General features: G+C 39.1%; 1 protein-coding gene across 1 annotated transcript in view; it reads left to right on the forward strand.

Moving 5' to 3' along the window:
* The first annotated feature begins 389 nt into the window (after positions 1-389).
* The window catches only part of SLC16A7 (solute carrier family 16 member 7), a 56,218-nt gene continuing 32,682 nt past the window's right edge, over positions 390-23,925 (forward strand). Inside the window, exon 1 of the mRNA XM_065417957.1 lies at positions 390-603. Within this exon, the coding sequence (XP_065274029.1) occupies positions 390-603 (214 nt within the window). The remainder of the gene's footprint in view (positions 604-23,925) is intronic.

The raw sequence follows: 23,925 nt of genomic DNA on the forward strand, positions 1-23,925 counted from the left end.
TCAGTTCCTACCAGCTGAGAATCTGGCCCAAAATGTCACTTTTTTATAAGTGATTAATTGCTAAATATAACTTCAGTGATTGGGATCAATGATCTGTAACAGTTACAAGGTACTTAATGCAATTCTCTGAATAACTATTGCCAATTAATTCCCCCTCTCCCTCTAGGGTAGACATGGTTTTAAAGGCAAATATTCATGCTTTATCATACCACGCCTTCTGGTATAATTTGGGAGATTGTTCTCTATTGTGATTATGATTTATAATCCGTTATTATTATCAATAATATGTATTTGTTAAATTCAGTGTGCTAAAGCAAAAAGGATGCTATTTGAAACACTGTTTCTACTTTTCATTTACAGCCTAGCTTGAAAATAGACAAAGCCTGACAATGCCGCCAGCAACAACAGCTCCACAATACGCACCCCCAGATGGAGGATGGGGCTGGGTTGTGGTCTTTGGGGCTTTTATCTCCATTGGATTTTCCTATGCATTCCCAAAAGCCATCACAGTGTTCTTCAAGGAAATTCAGGAGATCTTCCACACATCATATAGTGAAATAGCTTGGATATCATCGATTATGTTGGCTGTTATGTATGCAGGAGGTAAGGCATTTGAGAAACTAACAAATGGTATAGGTCTTTAGGGTTTTGTGTAGTCTTAAATAATGTAAAGTTAATTCCTGTTGCCTGCTTGCACACTCGCTCACCATACCCTGACTTATCATGGCATAGCTGTAGCTACTCCATAGTTAAGGTTGCATCTATGTTTCCATCATGAACCCTATTATTTCACCAGCCCCTGATCCTTTCTTAAATCTAAAAAGTAATATCAGTCAGGGTTAGGTCTGGAACCAAGGTAAAGTTGTTCTGCTATATTTGTCTGTAATTGGACAAAAGGTTCTTCAAAAAGACTTCCAACTTTGTCACTTTGTAGCCAAAAAAACTCCAAAAATCAATCATTCAATCACACTAAAAACCATAAATATAAAGGAGGGCAATAAAATGTAGTCTACCTGATACATTGGTTCATCTGGTTCAAATGTAGGGCTCGATATTGCAAGGTGCTGAGCACACAATGGGGTGCTGAGTGCTCTCATCTGCCAGTGATGCTCAGGGCCTCAAAGAGTTCCCAGTACCAAATATTAGTTGATTGAACTTAAATTTAGAAAATTCTGATAATATTAATATCAAGTTTATGAGACTAGCTGCCCCTCTGTCCCTCCTGTGGTCTCTCTGAGGGCACTTTCCCTGAAGTGTTAGAACTCTTGCCCTTACCCGTTTCGCATGGAATCTCATGATTATTCCACTCTTAAACTAAGATCCAGAGTACTCCCCATGTATACCAGCTGCTTATCATCCTGCAAGTCCTACTGGGTTTCAGGCACCAGCATTTCCTCCCTTAGAGAATGGAATGCCCAGTGAATAAGTATTCCAAGACGCCATGTTCTTGAAAACAAAACAAATAACCGTATTTAAGGTTAGAAAAGGTAATTACGCATTAGGAAAAAAGGACTAAAAATAAAACTTGTACACATGTCTATCTTACCTAAAGTACTACCATCCCATAATGGCAACCAAGGCAAGCTTTGCTTCTTCAGGCACCCCTGCTGGTTGCTTTGTCTGAGTATCTCTCTCCACACCCTGGAGAGTGTGTTTTAAAACCCTGCCTGGTTTCTTCACTCTTTTGGAGGCTTCTTTAAGTGTTAGTGGGCTTGCCCCCCCACCCCCAATCAAACTAGTGCTGTAGGTTGTCCAGGGGACTAGCTCAGGGTTATCAGGGCCAGTAATTCTGGCATTGTCATTTAATGACAGTGGAAGCTGATAGGTGACTATCATAAGACATCTCCTCCTTCGTGTCTGGAATGTTCCAGATGGTTCTCATGGGGAAACACTTAGTCAAAATATATTTGTCCTGAAAACAGGCCAGTGGCAGCTTAAGATATAGTATTCATAATTATTAAAGAGAACCCACATATTTCTCAGAAGTGACACCTGAATAGTAATATAATATGGTAATATCAGGCCCTATACACTTAAAAAGTGATTGCTGGAGACATACACTTTCATTCTTAACAAAGTAAGCTCCTAGTCCTTTTCCTTACAGATCTTTGGCCCGGTCCCCACTAAGCCCCCACTTCGGACTAAGGTACGCAAATTCAGCTACGTTAATAACGTAGCTGAATTCAAAGTACCTTAGTCCGAACTTACCGCGGGTCCAGACGCAGCAGGCAGGCTCCCCCGTCGATGCCGCGTACTCCTCTCGCCGAGCTGGAGTACCGGCGTCGACGGTGAGCACTTCCGGGATCGATCCGGGATCGATTTATCGCATCTAAACCAGACGCGATAAATCGATCCCAGAACATCGATTGCCTGCCGCCGGACCCTCCGGTAAGTGTAGACGTACCCTCAGAGCCTCTGTCCTGGGATGTTCAGCGGCAGTGCTTGGACAGGAGATGGAGTATAATCCTTTGTACCATGCCTATTCTGGGCAGTGCTGGAGGTTCCTGTATTAGACCCTGCTCTATGCAGAATCTGGGAGGCGCAAAAGTTTCTTAAAGCCATTTTTGCTTCCCTTTCCTCTTAGCTGTGTCTTCTGTGCAGGGCGTCCTGAGGGCATGGAGTCTGTCTTACTGTTTGTAACATGCCCCTCTAATCACTACAAAGTTTTGTAAAGGCAGATTTGTCCTGCAACCTTAACTAAGTGTTTTGTTGCCTGGGATTAATGTTTAATTTACACAACCATCCATATAATCTCTCAATTTGGCACTTAATTATTAGTAGCACAAATGCTAATGATAGAGCATTCAACAATGGGAGAGCTCATTTTAGGAGACCACAAAACAGAAAGAGTTTGTTTATGATACTACCTATTTTTTTATTTAGTATTTCTTTAAATCCAGTGGCCAACAACCTGCTAATTTCCCATTCCATCTAGACTAACCAATGTATACCTCAGTCAATGTAAATAACACCAGTACAAGAAAACTGTGTAAAGTTATTTCGATGTCTTATTACAATACTAAGAGTGGGCAACCCTGCCCAACATAAACTTTCTTTGAAGCCACAGCTACTGTATAACTGTTTCCTAAAAAATAAGCCATTTAGACAATCACTGGCAGATTATGAAATAGGCAAGCCCTAAGAAAAACATTTGAGAAGGAAATCATTCTATTGTTTTCCCTCTCTGGATAGGGCTATGTTTGCATTCTAGCATCTGATGTATTGTAATCTGAAATAAGCAGGAGGTACAAGCTGGATTGTTTACTATGAAGTGCAATAGGTATATCTAAAATGTTACTGGTACGCTTTGTTCATCATACTGCTAATTGAGGTAACCTGAAAAAAATCTTAAGATCTGACATACTCATTATGGCTTAGCATTCAACCTACTAATCATCTCAGTGGGGTCATTGAGTAAGTTAGAATCTATTCAGAGGTTCTTTGCTTTAGAGGCTGCAGCCTCTTGCAGTAATTAGATGGCATCTGTGACTCAGTAACAAGATATTAACTTACCTTTCAATGTTTGAAAAAAAATGAAACTAATAAAAGGCATCCAGTAAGGAGCTAAGAGAATGTTAATTATGTTTATCACTTACTTCATACTTAGAATAAATGGCATTACGTTGTAGCAGACCATCTGGCAATCCATATGGTCTCCTAGAGTCCTGGTGAATTTCAGCAAATAGGTCAAGCACAGTGTTCACCCCGTTAGGAAAGCACTAAGCTGAGGTGGCAATAGTATAAATTAAATCAATATGAAACCTTTTCCCCCCTCTCAATCCAATATAATGCACACTTGTATGCTTTTAACAATGAGCACATATATTGTGTTTCTTTTTAGTTAGTTATTTTCTGTTTGTTCAAGTTGATTAAATTGCTAACCCTGAAAACAATGTCTTCTGTGTGATCATCATGGTACATGGACAATGGGCAGCCAGTGGCAGTGAGAGCTCCCCATATTGTTCAGCCTGTGCAGTCTGAATCCTCCTCTCTGGAGAGGAGCAGTAGTTCAGTCTCCATGGCAACTCATTCTTCTGCCTCTCTTGAGCAGAAACTGTCAATTGTGTTAAATTAAAGGTGATGGTTTTGTGATGGACTCCTGATCACAAGGGACTGAGATTGAGACCACCGAACTTATTTTACTGGAGGCCAAGACACAGGATGTTGTGGAGTTTGTGTGTCAGTGGCTATAATGCAACTTATTTTTATCTATCTACCTACTTTAATATTTATATAACTATAGATACATAGATTAAACTTTGCTCTCTATTTATTTCATAAATTCACTTTTTACTCTGCACAGCATTAACTGCCAAAAAGTGGCTGCAGTAAAACAGAAAGCTTCCTCCAAATGGTTGCCTTCTTAGGGTTCAATCCACTCCCCATTAAAGTCAATGGAAAAATTCTCATTGTCAGCAACAGAAGTTTGCTAGGGCCCTTCATGACAACTATGAAGCCAGTTCCATGTGACAGCTCAGTGCACCCCAGACATGTCTGACCCTATGTGTTAATTTTCCTTGGGAAATAATATTTGAAATAATATTCTGCTTTGCTACTGTTTTTTTCAGTGATAAGTTCCATGGTGGCCCAATAATGACTATTTGGGGTTCAGCACAGCAAAATGAAACATTTCTCTCAAAGAAAAGTGTTTTGGTATTTTATGGTTGTAATAGAAAAATAAATAAATAAAAGTATAGCCATTTCTATGTACAACTTCAAAGTCCCCTTCCATTATTTCATAACTTTTATCAAGAAAACAGACAATACTTTTGAGGGTAACAAAATGGTGTCACATCTTTATTAATTAAAATATTCTTCCACCCCCACCCCCACAGGTACTGGCAGTACTTAAAATTAAAGACCAACAAGGATGATAGAAAGGAATGGCAATAGATCATGGTGTCCTAGTCCAAACCAGAGTGGTGCTAAGTGCCCTTAACTCCCATTGTCTCAACTTCTACTTCAACGGGAGTTGAGGGATCAGCATCTAGCAGGACTGAATTCCCTGAAGAGTTGCCATAGTTCAACGAGAGAAGGATCCATTTCCATTCTAAGTGAAGTAATTTCTAAATAGATCATTTTAAAAGAACTTTGTGATCCTTCTGGATGAAAGATGCTATAGAAACTTAAGTAATAATTGTGACTATTTCACACTAGATAAACTCTGACAGTGAACAAAAAGTACAGTAGTTCACTTTTCTCGTCTCTCTTTTCCCCATGTCTTAAGTGATATATATTTTAGGTTACTTATTTTTATATAGCAACAAATTTTGAAAGGGTTTGTTCAGATGACAATTCAAAAATAAATAACCTACAGACAAGTGCTCATAGTGTCTTTGTCAAATATTAATTGGGAAAATAACTTTTCATATGGTATGTTCAAAATATTTGCAATTTTACCTCAGTGGGTGTTTCAGTGATATTGCTGTGAAGATGAAATGGCATGCTCTATGGAAATGACAGTTTGCAAAATCCATGTAACACAAACAACAGATGGCTGCATTTTTAACTTTTACACTAGCACTAAGCCCCCGTGATTTTTCTGTTGAAGTACTGAGAGGCTTTTCCTGATTTTTACAGAGGTTGGCACACAAATCTGAGTGAATGTGAAGAAGGTGATTGAGAAACTTTCCTGTCCTGACCTATATCCCTTGTTGTGAGGGACAAACCTATATTCCCCACCAGAATATGCAAAGTGTTGAATTTTAATAACCTAATTTAAAGTGTCATTGAAAACAGAACGTATCAACTTTCCAAATGCCTCATGGGCATGAGGGAATAGTTCACATTTAGTTTAAAATATATGTACAACATCTATGTCAAGTTAATTTGAGACTGCAGATAAAGGAAAGGGAGTCATAATGAGATGGCACAAGAACAGAGAATTGTGAATCTCATTAACAAACTGAGACAAATACAAGAAAAGACGTTTCAAGAGTAACAAAAATAAACTTACAGTAGCTTAATTTAAAAAAAGACTTACATGTTAAAGAAGCCTGAGAAATCCTTCATGGGCTAGTATAATCTCTTCTTCCTATGCCGCTTCCAAGACTTTGCTAATAAGCTTGAGGGTGTATTGTGTAGGACAGTTTTCTAAGTACTGTCATAGCAATCTTCCTCCTAAATCCTCAAACTTGCCTAATGCACAGAAAACACTTATTTAACTGGACGAAGGAAGAAAGATGCAAAAACGGCCTTCATTGGTGACTTTTTTCCATGTTGCTGTTTTCAGACTACTCTAAACATGTGGATGAGATCAGTCTACTATTTTTCCTTTCTTGTCAGTCTTCATGTTGGGCTCCGATTCAATAATAATAATTTCTCCCTCGGGTCACCTGAGCTTCCCCTGGGAAGCCAGCCTCACAGTTAGGAATATGCTGCTATGGAGAGAAATACCATCTGATTTTGTCTTGTGTTATAATGTTTACCATAATTCTAAATAATTGCTTTAGAAACATTCAAATGTCACAAAACTATCCCTCCAACCTCCTCCTCACCCCCCAAATTGTGATAAATGACAATATAGTGTGTATACCATAACATATGTTTTTAGGTTAAATTCTTTATGTGGCATGAATTATTCAAACCCCTCACATTTACAAACATCCATGTAACATGAATTATTTTATTTATCATTCAGCAGAGCAACTGTTTTAATCTCTAACCAGTTTTACTTGCTTTATCAATTTGTTTTTGTTTTTTTAAGCTGGGCACTTATATCAGCAAAGCACTAATACTACCAGTGTTTCTATCCAAAAATAAAGATTCTTTATTCCTGTCCCAAATTTTTCTGAGTAACCAGTCACTGAAAAAACAATAAATAGAATACACCATAAAGTACAGTCTCTGAGGGACTAAAACCTTTGGTTTGTTTAAGATAGATATCAATGGACCAATTTTGTCCTTTGATATGTGCATTCAACTTGTAAAGTATGCTTACTTTGTGTGTACTAGTAATATTGGATTAGTTCCCAGATAGTTTATCATATCAAGGATCACACGATGCTTATACTTATGATAAGTGTGTCATGGGACTCAAAAGGTCAAGAAACAATGGTGTAGCACATATGGAATCCTGAGATACTTAGGCAGACACCCAAGAAAGTACCATGGGGAAGGAAAAGTCTATCTAGTCCTGCTGTGTATACTATTGTAATCGTATTACCACACTAAATGAAATAATAAACTTAATGTTTTACAATGTACCTATTATAAAGCATAACTATTCCATTGTTTTGAAATCAGAAAGAAATATTTGCCTGTTTATTTTTGAAGTGTATATTCCAGTGGAACAGAGTTGAATGGAGGCTCATTTGTGAGATATTTCCAAGTCAGAGTTAAATAGCTGTTATTGTTCAGAAGAATCCTACTGTAGTTCATAAATATATGTGGTTGATAGTGGAAAGAAGTAGATCATGGACTTATTAGCGAGAGATGCGTACTGATCCTGAGGGAACTCCAAAATACAAACAATGAGACAGGGTCGACCTTCCTTCTGAGGCTAGTGTATCAGTTAATTTAATTAACTAGTTTTCAAGCTCTGTGGGGAGATCACATGCAATATCTACTGCAAAAGGTTTCTCTTTTCAATCAAAACCTTCTTGTGTCATTTGTTTAGTACTCTGTCAATTTTAAATTCACCTTTGGCAAACGATCAATTATAACTGCTTATTTAAATGCAAACTGTGCATTTTTTTCCCTCTCAGAATTTCAGGAGTAACAGGGAACATGACCAGTCTGTTGTTCTTCTCCCCCACACAGGTTTTGGCAAGCTATTTTTTTTCCAAAGTCAAAAATCAGTGAAGCAGTTGCACTACAGCTTTTCATTAAGTTTGTTCAGAGGAGGAAATATTTTTTCTAGCTATACTAGCTTTGACAACAGATCAAAGAATGTGATTAAACTAGACGACTTTGTTGCGAAAAAAGATGTTGATTTCTTCACTTAATTCTAACACCCCTTGCAACAGTTTCCCTCTTGATAACTTCTGCAAGCAATCTATATAAAACTTTGAAGTGATTATAATCAAATGCATTGATTTTACAAAATATACAATTTAATTGTTCTCTTTAAGTTCCTGCCATTCTGATGATTTATATTACACTACCAATAGAGACCCCAATTGATATCAGGGCCTCATTGTGCTAGGTGCTGTACACTAAAAGACAGTCCCATCCCCAAAGACCTTACAATCTAAGTACGGCAAGACAGACAGAGGGGTAGAGAGGAAGTATTATTATATCCATTTTACAGATAGGGAACTGAGGCACAGAGAGATTAAATGGGGTACCCAAGGTGCCACAGGAAATCTGTGGCAGAACAATGGTTTAACCCAAATCTCCTGAGTCACAAAGTTTTGTCAGCATAGCTACATCTGTCAGGGGTATGATGAGATGTGATTTGTGACTGACATAGATATGCTGGAAAAAGCCCTTTGGGTAGAGGCTGTTATACTGGTAAAACCGTACTTTTGCCGGTATAGCTTATTTTGGTTGGGGAGCTGGAATAAGCTATACCAGCACAAGTGCAGTTTTGGTAGTATAAGCTGTATCCACTCTAAGAGCACTTTGCTGGTACAGCTATGCTGGCAAAGCTTTCCAAGTGTAGACCTGACCCTGGTCTAGTACTTTATCCACAAGACCAATTTTTCTCACTGTGAAGTTCTGCACACATTGTTAGCAGGTAGAGCTTCTGGTGCACTAAACAATAAGCCCATATGGTATTTGATCTACATTTTGTATCCTGCGTATCATTTCACAATGTTTCTCTGTCAATGCCACAGCTTTATCAATTGTGAGACCAGTTGTGGTGCCATTACAATTTGCTAGAGCTCATAAAGTTACCCACTTATATACATTTTTTTGCTGAAGATGTTCACTAGCAGTTGTTCTTTACAAATATAATTTCCCTTAATATAACTTGCCTAAATCACATCACCCACTAAATAATATCTCAACTGGACATAAATGCTGATTAATCCAAATTAACTGCCAAGTTTACACTCTTTTGTAGTTGATTGATCAACTGAAGCTTGAAATCTGTGGATCTGTCACCAGTTCTTCTGCTTACTGTGTGCTTTAAAAGTTGAATATATTTCAGTTTCTTTGCAGCAGCATCCCCAGGCATTTCCCTATAAAAGTCAGTATCAGCTGGCCATATTAACTCTTCTCTGATGGTTGGAGGCACCTTACATTTTGTAGTTCTGTGTGATGCCTTCTTTGACTTTCCAGAAACAGAGATGGATTGAGTGAGCATTTTCTTCCTTTATAAGAATAAGCTTTTAACCTCTGTGGAAATACTAATTTGACTTGGATTTTATCTCCACCCTGAATGTTTCTTAATGCTAGAATGTGTTTGGCCCTTAAGCACGTGAACAATAGAGGAAGGCATAATGAATTTCCTTACCTTTCACAGTCTGCATAGGAGCCAGACACCATAGTCTCTGTGACCAGAGGAACACAGGGATTGCTCCCTGTTTTCCCAGGGGCACACATTACCCTAAATGGTTAGGGAGAAAGTGGCACAGCCCTTTTGCAATGGCCTGCTGGGCAGGATTGGCACAAGTGAGAGAACGAGCTTGAAGGGGTGTAGCTGTGGGTGTGCCCGCCCCAGGTGTAGGGAAAATCAAGGAAGAATTTTGTCTCCTAGAGGTAGAATCCCTCCCTGAACTTCTCCCAGGGTGGTTTTGCTCTGAACTACTCCTTCAGTTGGCCTGTGCCTAAATGGCACAATTAATCCCTGCAGCCACATTTTTCAAATGTGAATGCCTAATGTTAAGCACCTAAATTGATGTTTACACATCTAATTAAAATGGTTCTGATTTTCACAGGTGCTATGATTTAATTCCCTAATTGCTGCACAGAGATGCTATTTATGGAGATATTAGAGAATCCCTTTGCAGAAACCAGACAGTCTAGAAGGGAATAGAGACACCATAATGTCTATGCTGGAGATGTGAGTGAGCTGCATACAGTTTTAAAGGTAAAACAGAGCAAACAGTTTTAGTATGGTGAGACTAAGGTCCTTGTTTGTTTTCTGGACCTCTGCCCAGCTAAGAACAGTAAAAGTAAAGAACTAACAGTGGGATATAAATGCTGTATTGATAGGGAGTCTGTGGCTGTGTGCGATGAATCTGCAGGTGATAGTCAAATTGAAACCTATGCATTCTGGGATATTAATTTAGTGCTGGGTGGATAAAAATCAAATTTTAAAAAATTAGATGTTTTTGTTTGTTGATATTGGATTTTTTAATTTAAATTAAATATGGGTTTAGTTTTTAAAAAATAAAACTATTTAAAATTAATTTTGAAATTCACAACCCATGTTAAGGCCTAAACTTCTTATAATATATTAAAATAATTTAAATTAAATAAAAAAATATCAAGTTGTACATGTTTGCCACCAAGTTTTCCCACATTTCCTACCTGTCCTAGAGCTAAAGAAGAGTTCTGTGTAGCTTGAAAGTTTGTCTCTTTCACCAACGGAAGCAGATCCAGTAAAATGTATTACCTCACTGACCCTGTCTCTCTAATATCCTGGGACCAACACAGCTACAACAACACAGCTACAGCTGCAACAACCAAGTTTTAAAGTCAAACCACTGAACTGGTGGAAGTCACCAGCTGTGCCTGGAACCAGAGCTTGTTAAAGTGCTAAACCAGCTTTAGACAGCAATAGCCTCTTCTGAGTTATAAAGAGAATATTTTCTTCATTTCATCTTAACAATGCAGTTGAGTTCAATGTCTAGTTAATTCAATTATAAGAAACCAATTGGGAATTTGGAAAAAAAATGAGAATCTATGAATAAAAACTAGATGTGAGAGGATGAGGTCCTCTAGTTCTGAAATCTTGAAGGACATAGTGACCGGAAACAATCAATTTCCTTCACTAACTACAGATAATACTTCCTTTGTTTAGTAAATGAGTTAATTTTAAATACACAAGTATGGTTAAACTTTTTGTCTTATATACTCAGAACATTTAAGGTAGTTTTATTTAATTGAAAATATAAAAAAAATAGCATTTTCCAGCTATACTGAGAGGATAGGAGACAGGTGGATATGGTTTAATCAGGCTTCAACTTTATTATTAGATGTCTGGGACTACCTGGCGGATAAAAGGGGTACAGTGCATGTAACTCCATGATCATTTCAATATCAACCTGGGGGCTTCTGCCAGCATTCCCTTCTTCTATTATGATCCCCAGCCAGCCATTGCTGGAACCTTACCATCCCCCACCCCTCAAATGAGGGTTAAGGTGGACTATAAAGGAAGGGAGGGTTGGCTCCCAGCCGTGCCAGTCATAGGTGCCCCACCCCCATCCTCTGTCCCCCATTCTGCTCTTTTAACAAACACTTCCTTTAAGTCCTTTACCAAGCTATTTATCTGGTCACTGTATGCCTTCCCTATGGAGTACCTGCATTGTACATCAATCCCATACTTACATAATGAATGCTCACCATAACAAAGCCCCCTTGAACCTGCTGTGAGGAAGATGAAACCCCTCCACACACACACCCCGACTCCATCTTGGCCTATCTGGTGGTGAGGGAAAAATTCCTTCCTAGCAACCCAAGAAAGGAGCGGTTTGTATAATGCTCACAGCAGGTCCTGACCAACCTGGCATTTTGCCACTTCCAAGGGCAGAGAGGGTGGGTGCTGCTCCATGTGGTCTGGGGAAACGGGGGCTTCTCCTGCCGGGCTCACCCTTTATCAACTCCACAGGCCTTCCAGTCCCTGGGAGATGTCCGCGTCGCCACACTGACACACTATATGTTTGAAGCAGCTTCTGTGTCTCTCTCTTACCCCCACCTGTAAAGTACTATATCCCTTCCCCCAGCAAGCCAGACAATGGCCCGCCCCCACTTAAGGTGCAAGGCGGTCATTTTAATATTTTTAAATTATATTTTAATTTCCATCCGAATAGAGCTTTACACAAATTATAAGTAAAAGATTAATCATCATGTAGTAAATAAGAGATATATTGTTCACCATTTTCTACATAATAAAGAATGTAAACATTAAGAATCTGAATAAATGTAAGTTAAGCTATATAATTCCACAGATAAACATATGTGGATATACAATATCCTCCTGGTTAACAAAAATAAGCACCTAATTTAGTTTAAAGGCTATATTTAATTGCAAATCAATATGTTTTAATGGTTACCAGGTAAAGAAAAAATCTTTCTTTAGAAAATAAAAAGTACAAATGCAAAACACAATAAAATTGATCATTTAAATCAAGGTTTCCTGCTTGCTGATTTAAATCATGATTAAAATTGGTGCCTTAAATTGCTTTGATGCAGACTATGTCTACGCTTATAGGCTTACAGCGGCACAGCTCTACTGATACAGCTGTGCTGTTGTAAGATCGCCCATGTAGTCGCATTATGCCGATGGGAGAAACCTCTCCTGTAGACATCATAAAACCAGCTCATGTCCCTGAGTGACAAAAGTTTGGCCAAATAAAGTGCTAGTGTAGACATGACCTTAAATAAAGCCACCATGGTCTAGTTGCTACTGAAAAAAATTGAGAAGTGAAAATAAGGAATCAGACAGTGGAGCTATTGGGACACACATTGATGAATGACACTCATCATCTGTAGAGTTGTGCTGGTGTTTCAGGCATGTAAAATAGCTTCCTGAGACTGAATCCAGACTGTGGGCCTGATTCTGAGCTCACTATGCCTCTGATCCCGCCAACATTTAGGCATGTGTTTATCTTTAAGTATATGTGTAGAGTAGAGCCATTAATTTCAAAGTTATGATGGACTACTCAAGTGCTTAAAGTTAAGCAAGCCCCTAAGGGTATGTCTACACTAGAAATTTAAGTCAACCTGTATGAGATTGACTTACAGCCACTGCAGTAATTACTGTGGTGGTTCATGTCCACACTACCCTCCTTGGGTCAGTGGTAAGCGTCCACACCAGGAGTGCTTCCACCAACCTAAAAGAGGCAGTGTGGGGAACTGAGAGCCCAGTCTCTCAGCTCCACTGGCAGCTCCCTGCCAGGAGCCTGGCTGCCCCATAGGCTCACGGGATTCTGGAGGGCTGCCCCCAATCCATTTCCCATTCTCCTCGGGGAGCAGGGGAAGCTGCCCTCGGCTTCTCGCCCCAAAGGAGTGGAGTCTAATGCAGGCTCCCAGCTGAGAGCGGGGTCTGGCCACCCGTGTTTTTCATCCTGGCTCCCAGCTGGGATCACTGGCTGCCTGGGCTTCTTGCCCCGGCTTCCAGAGGAGCAGAGGGCAGCTGGGCTCTAGCTGCCCAGCTTTCTTGTCAATTTCACTGCAGGAGCCATGACATTAACAAGACAGCCAACAGCGGATGTAAGGGATGCAGTGTCTACACGGACACCATGTCGCCCTAACTACACCAACATAAGCCTTATGCCTCTCGTGGAGCTGGATTTATTATGTTGGGGTAGTAGGGCACTGACATCTCCGGGAGGAAGGCTGTAGTGTAGACACTGACACTGACATAAAGCTGCTTTATGTTGACCTAACTGTGTAGTGTAGCCCTTAGTGTCTTCGGGATCAGGGTCTTAAACCAGCTTAGCTTCAGTGGCCTTCTTCCCTTAGGCACTCTTGAAATCCCGTCCTTAATTGTTATTTATTCCCACTTGTTAAATGAAGTAACATGAAATTATATATAAAGTATTAATCACCTCTCTCCAAAGCAAAATATAAATAAATAAAATAGAGAGAATTAACAGCTAAGATGTACAGTATTTGAGCAAAGATTGAACTCCTTATTTAGATAACCACTTGCCTAAGCTCTTCAGTATGAAACCTATTGCTGCTAAGCTTATCTCTGCTTCTTATTTTGCTCCCATTTATGTGGGTCTTAAGTCTTGAACGGAAATGATCTTTTCCACGTAAAATGTACTTTAAAATTTTAAATCTTTACATTATCTAATGGGATTGCTCACCATCGCCTTTTCCTTTCAGCACTGTGTTATAAAACAATTCAGTTTGTCATTATGACTTAGAAGGAAGAGAAAAATCCTGCTCTGCATGCATTGGGGTTCAGCCTAGGCCAATAAGGCATTGTGTCACCGCCTGCCCTGCAACTCTGAGTGCCTTAAAGACTATGCTGCTGCGGCTAGCATGACCCAACGTCCCGATATTAGGGATTATGTCTTATATACGCAACTATACTTCTCCCACCCTGGAAAAAAAAGTTTCCTGATTTTTCACACTTGCTATCTGGTCACCCTAGCTGCGGCTCACAGTCCTGATACCAATAGACCACATACAAGCATGCAGGTCACACCCTGGCTTCCACAGCCCTGGTCCTTTTTGCAGAGTGACCCCAATACCCTCCAAGTCCTGAATTTCCCCCAAACCGTCTGTGCTGTAGTGTCCAGCCCTCTTGCTGAACACTTACAGAGGTTATTAAGTTCACTGCTCCCTTAAAGGAACAGGACCCAGCAGCTCATTACCTTGAGTGAGTCATTAACAATTAACAAACACTCTATTTTAATCAAAGCACTGAATTAGTTTATAGTAAAAGTAAAACAAGTTTACTAAACAAAAAGTCATAGGTTTAAGTGATACCAAGCATAAGGAATAAAGATAGAAAGGGTTATAAGCAAACAAAAGTAGAATTATGCTTCTAACATGAAAACAATTTTCAAAAGTTATAATCTTTGTCTAAGCAGGTTTCTCATATATATCCAGTTTCCAGAGTCTTCAGCCCCCTTGCATGAAAGGCCCACCATTCTGATTTCAAGAATTCTGGCCCCTTTAATCCTTCGAGTGATGGATGCCAGAATGGTTTCTGTCCTTGCTCATATTTCCCAAAGGTCTATGACCTTGCTTCAGGAGACAGGAAGGTTACCTAGAGCTGCAGGTTCCGTCCCCTGTCAAGATTGTTAAGTAGTCATTTCCCCCCATTTGCTCTTCTGATGGCTTTGTTTACTTTGCATATAAACAGGATTTTCTTTGGCTTTGGTCATCCCTTGCTTAATTTACATCGGAGATACGTTCAAGCAGATGAAACCACATTCCTTTGTCTGGAAGAGGTGTGGCTTAGGCACTGCTTATCAAATACATTTTAAGAACATATTTGCACTGCATATCTAAAAAGTGCTTTGTGGGTTTATCACACATACATCATGCAAGAATATTAATAATCAGTCAGTTATTAGTTTTCCAATGATCTATTACATCCCATCTTTTGGGTCTATATCATGACAACAGTGTGCCAACTGGCATGGTGGTGCCCTTAGGGTCACACCTACCTTCTTAATAAAAACCAGGAAACTTCAGAACTGTTACTTAAAAAAAGAGAGAGGAGTATTTAAGGATCTTTAGTTAAATATAAAAGTCTCCCTCTATAGAATTTATTGCAAACTTGCTTCTTAACATTATAGTTCAATAAAGAAATGCTTATCTGATTAACTATTGCCAGGAGTCCATGTTACTTCTAACCTTTGAGTCTGAGGTCTGTAAAAAAGTGCCCTGGAGATATACAATTGGAATTGGAGGACACTCTGCAGCTCAGCTTTAAGAAATGTGAGTCTGATTCTCTTCTTCCTTGCATAGGTGTAGAGACAAAAGTAACTCTATTGACTCCCTGGAGCCACACTGTGCAAAGTGGTGCAAGTTAAAGGAGAATCAGGCCTCTTGACTGTAGTGAATTATTCTAGTCAGGACTGAGGTGGGACAGTAATCTGGTGTGATAAACCAAGGCTGGTAGTGATCTAAAACTACATGACAAACAAAAAGGCAAAACAATATTAAAGAAGGTGGGGGTAAAGCGCTTCAGCAGAATTTTTGATGAAAACATGTTTTGTTGTTAGAATTTTTCAGAGGAGCATTTCAACTTTGTTCAAAAAACAGTTTTCTATAAAAACCAACATTTTTTGTCCAAAAATTTCCAAAATCCAGAAACATTCAGTGTCCAGCAGAAAATTGTTGGGTTCTCCAATTAAAACAAAATCATTTTTTCAAGGAAAGCAGACACTTTCTGCCCCCCCAAAAATATTATTTTGGTGAAAGAGTTTTGAATTTTTGATCAGCCCTAATTAGCTTTTTTATCCATTACTTGAGCCATTACAAACTCCTTGTGAAGTCAGTGGGACTTGTGCATGTGTATGAAGACAGAATTTGGTTCACATCTTATTTAGAAGCTGTTAAGTTGTACATTGGTATAACTCCATTGATTTTAATGAATTTTCACCAGCCAAGGAATATTAACTATCTCCTCATCAAAAACACCCAAACTGTGTTCACTACTGTATAGGACCCAGCTTCTCCTCTCACGAATCAGGGAGAGTGCTGCTTCCAGAATAGAGATAAATGTGGAGGTGGGCATATAGCTTTAGGCACATCACTCTCTGTGTCTTGTGTAAAACAGGGATAATACCTACCTTGCCGGGGTTGTAAGAATAAATACTAGAACTGGTAAAGAATTTTCTGACACAGTGATTTTTCAACAAAAAATTCAGTTTCCACAATTTAAAAAAAAAATAGACTTTGCTAAAAATATTGGTTTTCTGTCAGGTAAATCCAAATGAAACATTTCATTTCAGGTTGTTCAACCCCCAAATGAAAACATTTTAGTTTGTTGACATGACATGAAATGCTTCATCATGAGTTGTTTCAACATTAAATTGCATTTCCCTATCATGCATGTATTGCCTTGTAGGAGTTGTAGTTCAAAACCCAATTCTCTCCTATGGGCTGGGCTCCCTGGAGGACTCCTGTAATACAACAAAGGGACTTCCCTTTGACTGAGCTGTGTTGTGTATCATGGGGGTCATATGAATCTGGTTGCTTTATGGCTGCTGTAGTCCTGCTAGGGAGCTTCTTTAGAGGAAACGATGAGCATCAGGCTTCCGAACTACAACTACCATAAGACAATATGGAAATTGAAATTGAAACAAAACATTTCAAATAATTTCAACAAACCAAAATGAAACGTTGATTTTGGAAATGTCAGAATGTTTCATTTCAAATGAAAACGTTGAAACAAAATCTATTTTTTAAAAACATTTTCATTCCATCAATAATTTTGAAATTTCAACTTTTCATCCTAATTTAGGATGAAAACAAATGTTGAAATGTCAGAATTCCTGCAGGACAAAAATTTCAAAATTCACTCACCTCTAATACATATGTTTAAATATTGCAAAATACTCAAATAATACAGTGATGGGGGCCATATAATTCACAATAGTTAGATGGCAAAACAGTTTCCACTATATCCTCTGTTTTCCTGAGTAAGTCGGCTGTTCAAGGGACAGAGAAATTAAAATTTTCACCCTGTATGGGCTGCAAAGTTGCAGCAGAGCCATTTCTCAGACACTAATAAAGAGTCAAGGTTTCAGTAGCCTTTATGGCAGCTGTGACCACTGTGCAGAGGAGTTTAGGCACCATCAGAACAGTAGTCATTAAACACAATTCTTTTTAAAGAGTTCTGAAATAGTGTTCTGAAATCATGGCTTTCTGTCTTGTTCCTTGAAACTCAGTCTGAATGCCACAAAACTTTTGCCTGCTAATTAACTATACAGGAGAGTACTTTGTCCCACTAAACAACGAAATCCACAATGTGTGGGCTAGATTCTCCAGTTTTGCACCTTGCGTCATCATTTACACAAGTACAAAGTGTACGCAAAGAAGATGTACACCACTGCTATTCTGATTAGTAACTTTGTACATTCACTTTTCACAGCTGTAAATAATTACTCAAGTGCAGGACAGTGAAGATTCAGGCCCTGTGACCACTGAGAAAGCAGAGTTTATCTGGGATTAAAGGAAAATAGCAAAATACAAATTTGTTTTGATCACCACCTGTTGCTACATGCTATAAAAATTTAAGTGGCAAACTGTTCAGGTACATACATCAGTTAGATCAGCTAGGTTACTGTCTAGTCATTCCTCATTGAGACATATTAATTCATACTAGAGAATCATAGTTCTTCCTAAAGGAAGAAAATCATTCGTTTACTAGTAAACCTAAATAATATTCTCATTACAAGCACACATTCTAAATTCTTGCAGAAGCTGGTATATTTCACTGGATCATTGTAATGTGTTCTGGCTGAAGAATATCAACATAACTCCTCAAATGAAAGGTGGTTTTGGTAATGTATGATGTCTAGGCAGCGTTTGTAATATAAATCATGAGAAGCCTGTGGTTTAATGGCCATTAATTTATTTTGAACTTGTGATGCATTGGAATCATTAGAAGTAAGCTACTTTACATTAGCTCAAGGAGAATAAGGTTTCTGCCAGTGGTGTGTTATTTCTTGATGCCAGTTAAGAAAATATGTTTCAAAGGCCAAATAAATTCTGCCACTAACCGCAGTAAGATGGCACTTGGTCACCATAGGTGCTGGAACTAGGGGAGCGGGAGGTGCTGCAGCACTCCCTGGCTTGAAGTTGTTTCCATTATATACAGGGTTTACAGTTTGGTTCAATGGTTCTCAGCACCCCCACTATAAAAATTGTTCTAGGACCCCTGTTGGTCGATAATTCTTTCCAGCAAAGTTCACTTGTTTCCCTACTCACATGAGCAAATTTCATCTATTTATTTTCGTTAATATTCAGAAGACCCTGAGTATGGTTCTCTATGCTCCATTGCTATATGGGTGGAGAAAACACCACAGATTATCACTGCCCTTCTAGTCCATGCAAAACTCGGGTGCTAAACATACCATTTTTGGCTTTCTCTCTTGCCCTGTCACCTTCACTGTCTCTTCCTCTTCTAGTGCATCAATTTCAGGCTTTTCCTCTTCAATTTTCATAACTCTAACACTCCCTATTTGGCCACTTTATGGTAATATTTTTTTTAATCAAGAACAACACATTTTCCTCACAGAAAAAAAAACGCAAATGGCTTCTGTTGGCTCTGCATGGGTAATGAATAAATTCAGCTAATCCAGAGAAGAAACACTATGTGAGTTCAGCCATGTGACAACACCCAACAAACCCAGCTTGAAGCTGGAAATCACACCATGAAAAGCTCCACTGACATTTTGGGTGAAATCTAGGAAGTGTGCATAACTTTGACAAAATGCTGACTTGAAAAATTCCAAAGGCAAAGTTGCATTTTCATGGAAACACAATGTAATGGCCTCCTGGGAACATCCTTTCCATATACATGGTTAGGACCATACATGCTGGAATTAGCAGTGCTGGGGGTGCAGCAGCACCCGTTGGCTTGAAGTGGTTTCCATTATATACAGGGTTTACAGTTTGGTTCAATGGCACTCAGCACCCCCACTATAAAAATTGTTCTATCAATTGGATAGGACTTTAGAACAACCTAAAAGACCTCACCCACTGAGAATCCAGCCCTGGTTTAACATTAAGCCTAGTGCAGGGGTCGGCAACCTTTGGCACGCGGTTCGCCAGGGTAAGCACCCTGGTGGGCCGGGCCAGTTTGTTTACCTGCCGCGTCCACAGGTTTGGGTGATCGCGGCTCCCACTGGCCGCGGTTCGCTGTCCCAGGCCAATGGGGGCAGTGGGAAGCGGCGGCCAGCACATCCCTCGGCCCGCGCCGCTTCCCGCAGCCCCCAATGGCCTGGGACTGCAAACCGCAGCCATGGGAGCTGCGATCACCCAAACCTGCGGATGTGGCAGGTAAACAAACTGGCCCACCCCGCCAGGGGGCTTACCCTGACGAGCCGCGTGCCAAAGGTTGCTGACCCATGGCCTAGTGCATGCTGCAACAGAACTTTGGGAGTAGTGAAATTTTTCCACTGATAGTAAATTCACCAAAAATTCATTTATTGAGGGACTGAAAATTCAGGCAATATTTAGCAAATAGTTTCAAGCTGAATTAAAAAAAAATTGGAAATGTCTAAATGTTCAAATTTTTCTGTTTCATTTTGACATTTTCAAAACGAATAATTTCAACATTTTTAAATTAAATTTTCAAAATAAAATATTGTTTAAAATCAACATTTTTCAAAACAAAATGTTGATTTGAATTATGAGAGATAAGGTGGGTGAGGTGATATCTTTTATTGGACCAGCTTCTGTTGGTCAGAGAGACAAGTTTTTAAGCTTACACAGAACTCTTCTTCAGGTCTTCAGCTTCAGATTTTAACTGTTGAATTTTGTTGTTTCAAAATGTCATTTCAAATCAACATTTGAAATGTTTTGTTTGACTCAAACACAGTTGTTGTTGTTGTTTGTTTCACTGATGACAAACAAAATAATTCAGTTTCAGTTTGAAGTGAACTGACTTTTTTTTCAGCCATTGAACCAAAAAATAAATTATTCAATCACTCTATGTGGGTGTATAACCAGTGTTGTGTGACTAGTCATATAGTGAGATAGGAGCAATGACATTCAAAGTACTGCCAATCCTTAGCATTCAAAAATCATGAGTCAGGCCCCCAGAAATCATAGACTGCCTTTAATATAATGAAATTAATAATAAAGAATGGGGGTTATTTTAAACCTTTTGGGGTACACCCAGGTACATGTTTTCAAGTTTTTCTCCACAACCATGATTGTTAGATACTTACTACTTTTTTTTTTTTTTTTTTTACTGAAAGCTGAGATCCTCACGTAATCACCTGACTCTAAGAGCTTTACAAAACACCAGATACTGTGAGACTTTCAATAAAATTGCAAGAGTCGGCAGTAGTGGGTTCATCGATATGCACACTTTCTTATTGAGTCTTCCTTGATTAAAGGCAGATTAAAGGTTAGAAGGATAACCAAGATCATAACAAACTGCATGTATTTATTTTTTAATATTTCATGTCAGATATTTTGCACAGATTTACATATATACAAGAAGTTCTGCAAAGAATAAATGGGATAAAAACATGGAAGGAAATGGAATATGGAAAATATTGAAAGATACTATGCACATAATAATGTGCTAGGCTTCTGTGTCTGTCTGCCCTTACTAACATTGCCCTTTACTATATGGAATATTATCATCAGGCCTCCACAGAATGTTTGATCACATCTCTTATTACTGCAGCATATAGATAGAGACAACAGAAGAGGGGAGAGAAGAGCAGGAAGACAAGAAGAGGAGCAAGAGCAGAAATAAGGTTCTGTTTTCCCAAAACCTAGTTCAGTAAGAAAGTGTGACTTGTGGTAAATGATTTTTTTTTAAATGATTTTGATAAAAAAATTCAGTGTAAAATATTCTTGAAATGTTCATGAAAGAATGTGGAAGTATTCCATTCTGAATCCTGCAAAATGGAACCTCCCCATGTTTTGCTCAGCTCTGAGCTGGAGTAGAGGTTAGTGGTGCAGTTATATGAAATAAATACATTTTGAAAAAGAATTGAAGGAGGACAGTGAGACCACTTGGATAACAGAAAGAGGGAAACTGTTGTAGGTGTAATAAATATATTTCAAACATGTTAAGATTCAATGCACCACATAAGTGCTAAGTGTTGTTGTTACAACTGCCAACTCAGGAGGATGGACCGGTATAGGGCTTCTGGCTCCTTTCAATCTTAAATCTCCTGTGTTTCTGAGTATTTAACAGTTATATTGCTTCAAGTCTTTTTTGATCCATAAGGAAAAACAAACAGTGTAACCTTTAGATGTCATCCTGTTATTAAAGGGACCTTGTCAATCCCCATAGGTCTCATTTTTAACTTGCCTGAAAAAACAAAGATTCTTAGGGTTGTTTGATAGCAGAACTTATTTGTGGTTTTATGGTCTTGTCAGCTTGCCCATTTATTAAGTATTCACAAGGAACAACACAAGCTATCATGCTGGCATAATCACATTAATATACTAGCCTGAATTTCCATGCTTAAAATCATGGGGGTGGAAACAAACACCTATAGTCTACTCTGTTTGCACTGCCTAGAGTGTCCTGGCATTTGTAATCTAGCGTGTGTATGTACAAAGACAATAGGCCAGATCCTCAGCTTTTGCAAATTGGTATAGCTTTGTTGAGTTCAGTGGAGCTGGCACTGACCCTTTATTTTGATCTTACTGATAGTTTTCGTCTTCTTCTTTTTCCAAATAATTTTTTTTTAATTCACAAATAGAAGCATACAAATGTAGGCATCAATTCTGCATTTTAGTAGTCCAATAATTCTATCCTCAGACAAGTAAAAACGAAGATAATCTAGTTGGGAACATCTTGTAATCTACTATGAACCAGTTACATTCATATTAGAGGGTTTGAAAGGAGACACACCAGAAGATCATTTGCTAGTTAGAGTATTTCACACCATCTACAGTTTCTAAAAAGCTCACACTGTAATTGCCAAGTGTGCTATTTAGATTTAGGCATTGTATCACCATATGTACAGTTTTATGCACCTCTCTTGTAATAATGAGGCAAATCTGTGATTCACTGCTAACAATTACAGTACTTCAGCACCCATCTCTAAATACTAAACATAGCAGTGTTAGTCAATTAATCTTATAGCCAACATTTATTTTAACATGCATCTTGTTTTTATGCAATTTAAAGGCTGTCATCTTCATTGTACAGACAGGGGTCCTCACAGATTAACAGTTTTTCTTTACCATTGTTCCCTGACTCACTTCACAGTTTAGCTGCCAGTATTGAGACTGTCTGACATTGATTAGTTTTTAGTTAGTGTTATCCTGACAGCAGTGCTATTTAATAGTTTACTCAAGTACAGTAACTCTTCACTTAAAATCTCCTGGTTAACGTTGTTTCATTGTTACATTGCTGATCAATTAGGGAACATCCTCGTTTAAAGTTGTGTAATGCTCCCTTCTAACGTTGTTTGGCAGCCGCCTGCTTTGTCTCCTGCTTGCAGGAAGAGCAGCCCCTTGCAGCTAGCTGGTGGGGGCTTGGAACCAGGGTGAACCGGCAGCCCCCTATCAGCTCCCCACTCCCCTACGTTCCCTGTGCAGCAGCTGCCTGCAGTTCAGCTGTGTCCCTCCCCCCACTGTCATGTGCTGCTCCTGCCTCTGCCTTGGAGCTGCTTCCCGAGACTCCTGCTTGCTGTGCCGGGGGGGGGAGGGAAGGAAGAGGGGGGCTGTCAGGGTGTCCCCCTCCCCCTGCTCCTGCACCCCACTTACCCCATCTTCCATAGAGCAGGGCTCAGGACAGAGGGAGCTTGCAGCAGCTGTGGTCTCAGCAAGCTGATCTAATTAACAAGGCAGTGTACTTAAGGGGAATGTGCATATCTCCCTCCATTCCTGCTTCCTTGCAGAGAGAGAGTTAACCCTTGAAGGCTCAGCCAATTGCTAGTTCATCATTTAGCAGTAAGGGAAATATCCCACCCTCTGACTCCTCCACCTCAACCAAGCTTCACAATCATCACTGTATACCAGTATTAAATTGTTTGTTTAAAACTTATACTCTGTGTGTGTGTGTATGTATGTATGTATGTATATAGTCTTTTGTCTGGTGAAAAAAATAATTTCCCTAGAACCTAACCCCCTCATTTACATTAATTCTTTAGGGAAATTGGATTCGCTTAACATCGTTTCGCTTAAAGTCACATTTTTCAGGAACATAACTACAACATTAAATGAGGAGTTACTGTAGTGGAAATTGTCTTTCCAATTAGACACAACTATTTGTATTATGATAAAGGGATGAGAACAGTGAAGCATACTGTTCAGTAAATAATATCAATAGATGTTTATTTTATAATAATATTAATAGATGCTTATTTGTTATTAAAATGATCTGGATAAATGATCTGAAGTAAACAGGATGAAATTCAATAAGGACAAATACAAAGTACTCCACTGAGGAAGGAACAATCACTTGCACACATACAAAATGGGAAATGATTGCCTAGGAAGGAGTACTGCAGAAAGGGATCGGTGGGGTCACAAGCTAAATAGAGTCAACAGTGTAACACTCTCTTGCAAAAACAGCAAACATAATTCTGGGATGTATTAGCAGGAGTGTTGCAAGCAAGACACAAGAAATAATTCTTCCACTCTACTCTGCACTGATTAGGCCTCAGCTGGAGTATCGTGTCCAGTTCAGGAAAG

Source organism: Emys orbicularis, chromosome 1, assembly GCF_028017835.1.
Source record: "Emys orbicularis isolate rEmyOrb1 chromosome 1, rEmyOrb1.hap1, whole genome shotgun sequence".
NCBI lineage: Eukaryota > Metazoa > Chordata > Testudines > Emydidae > Emys > Emys orbicularis.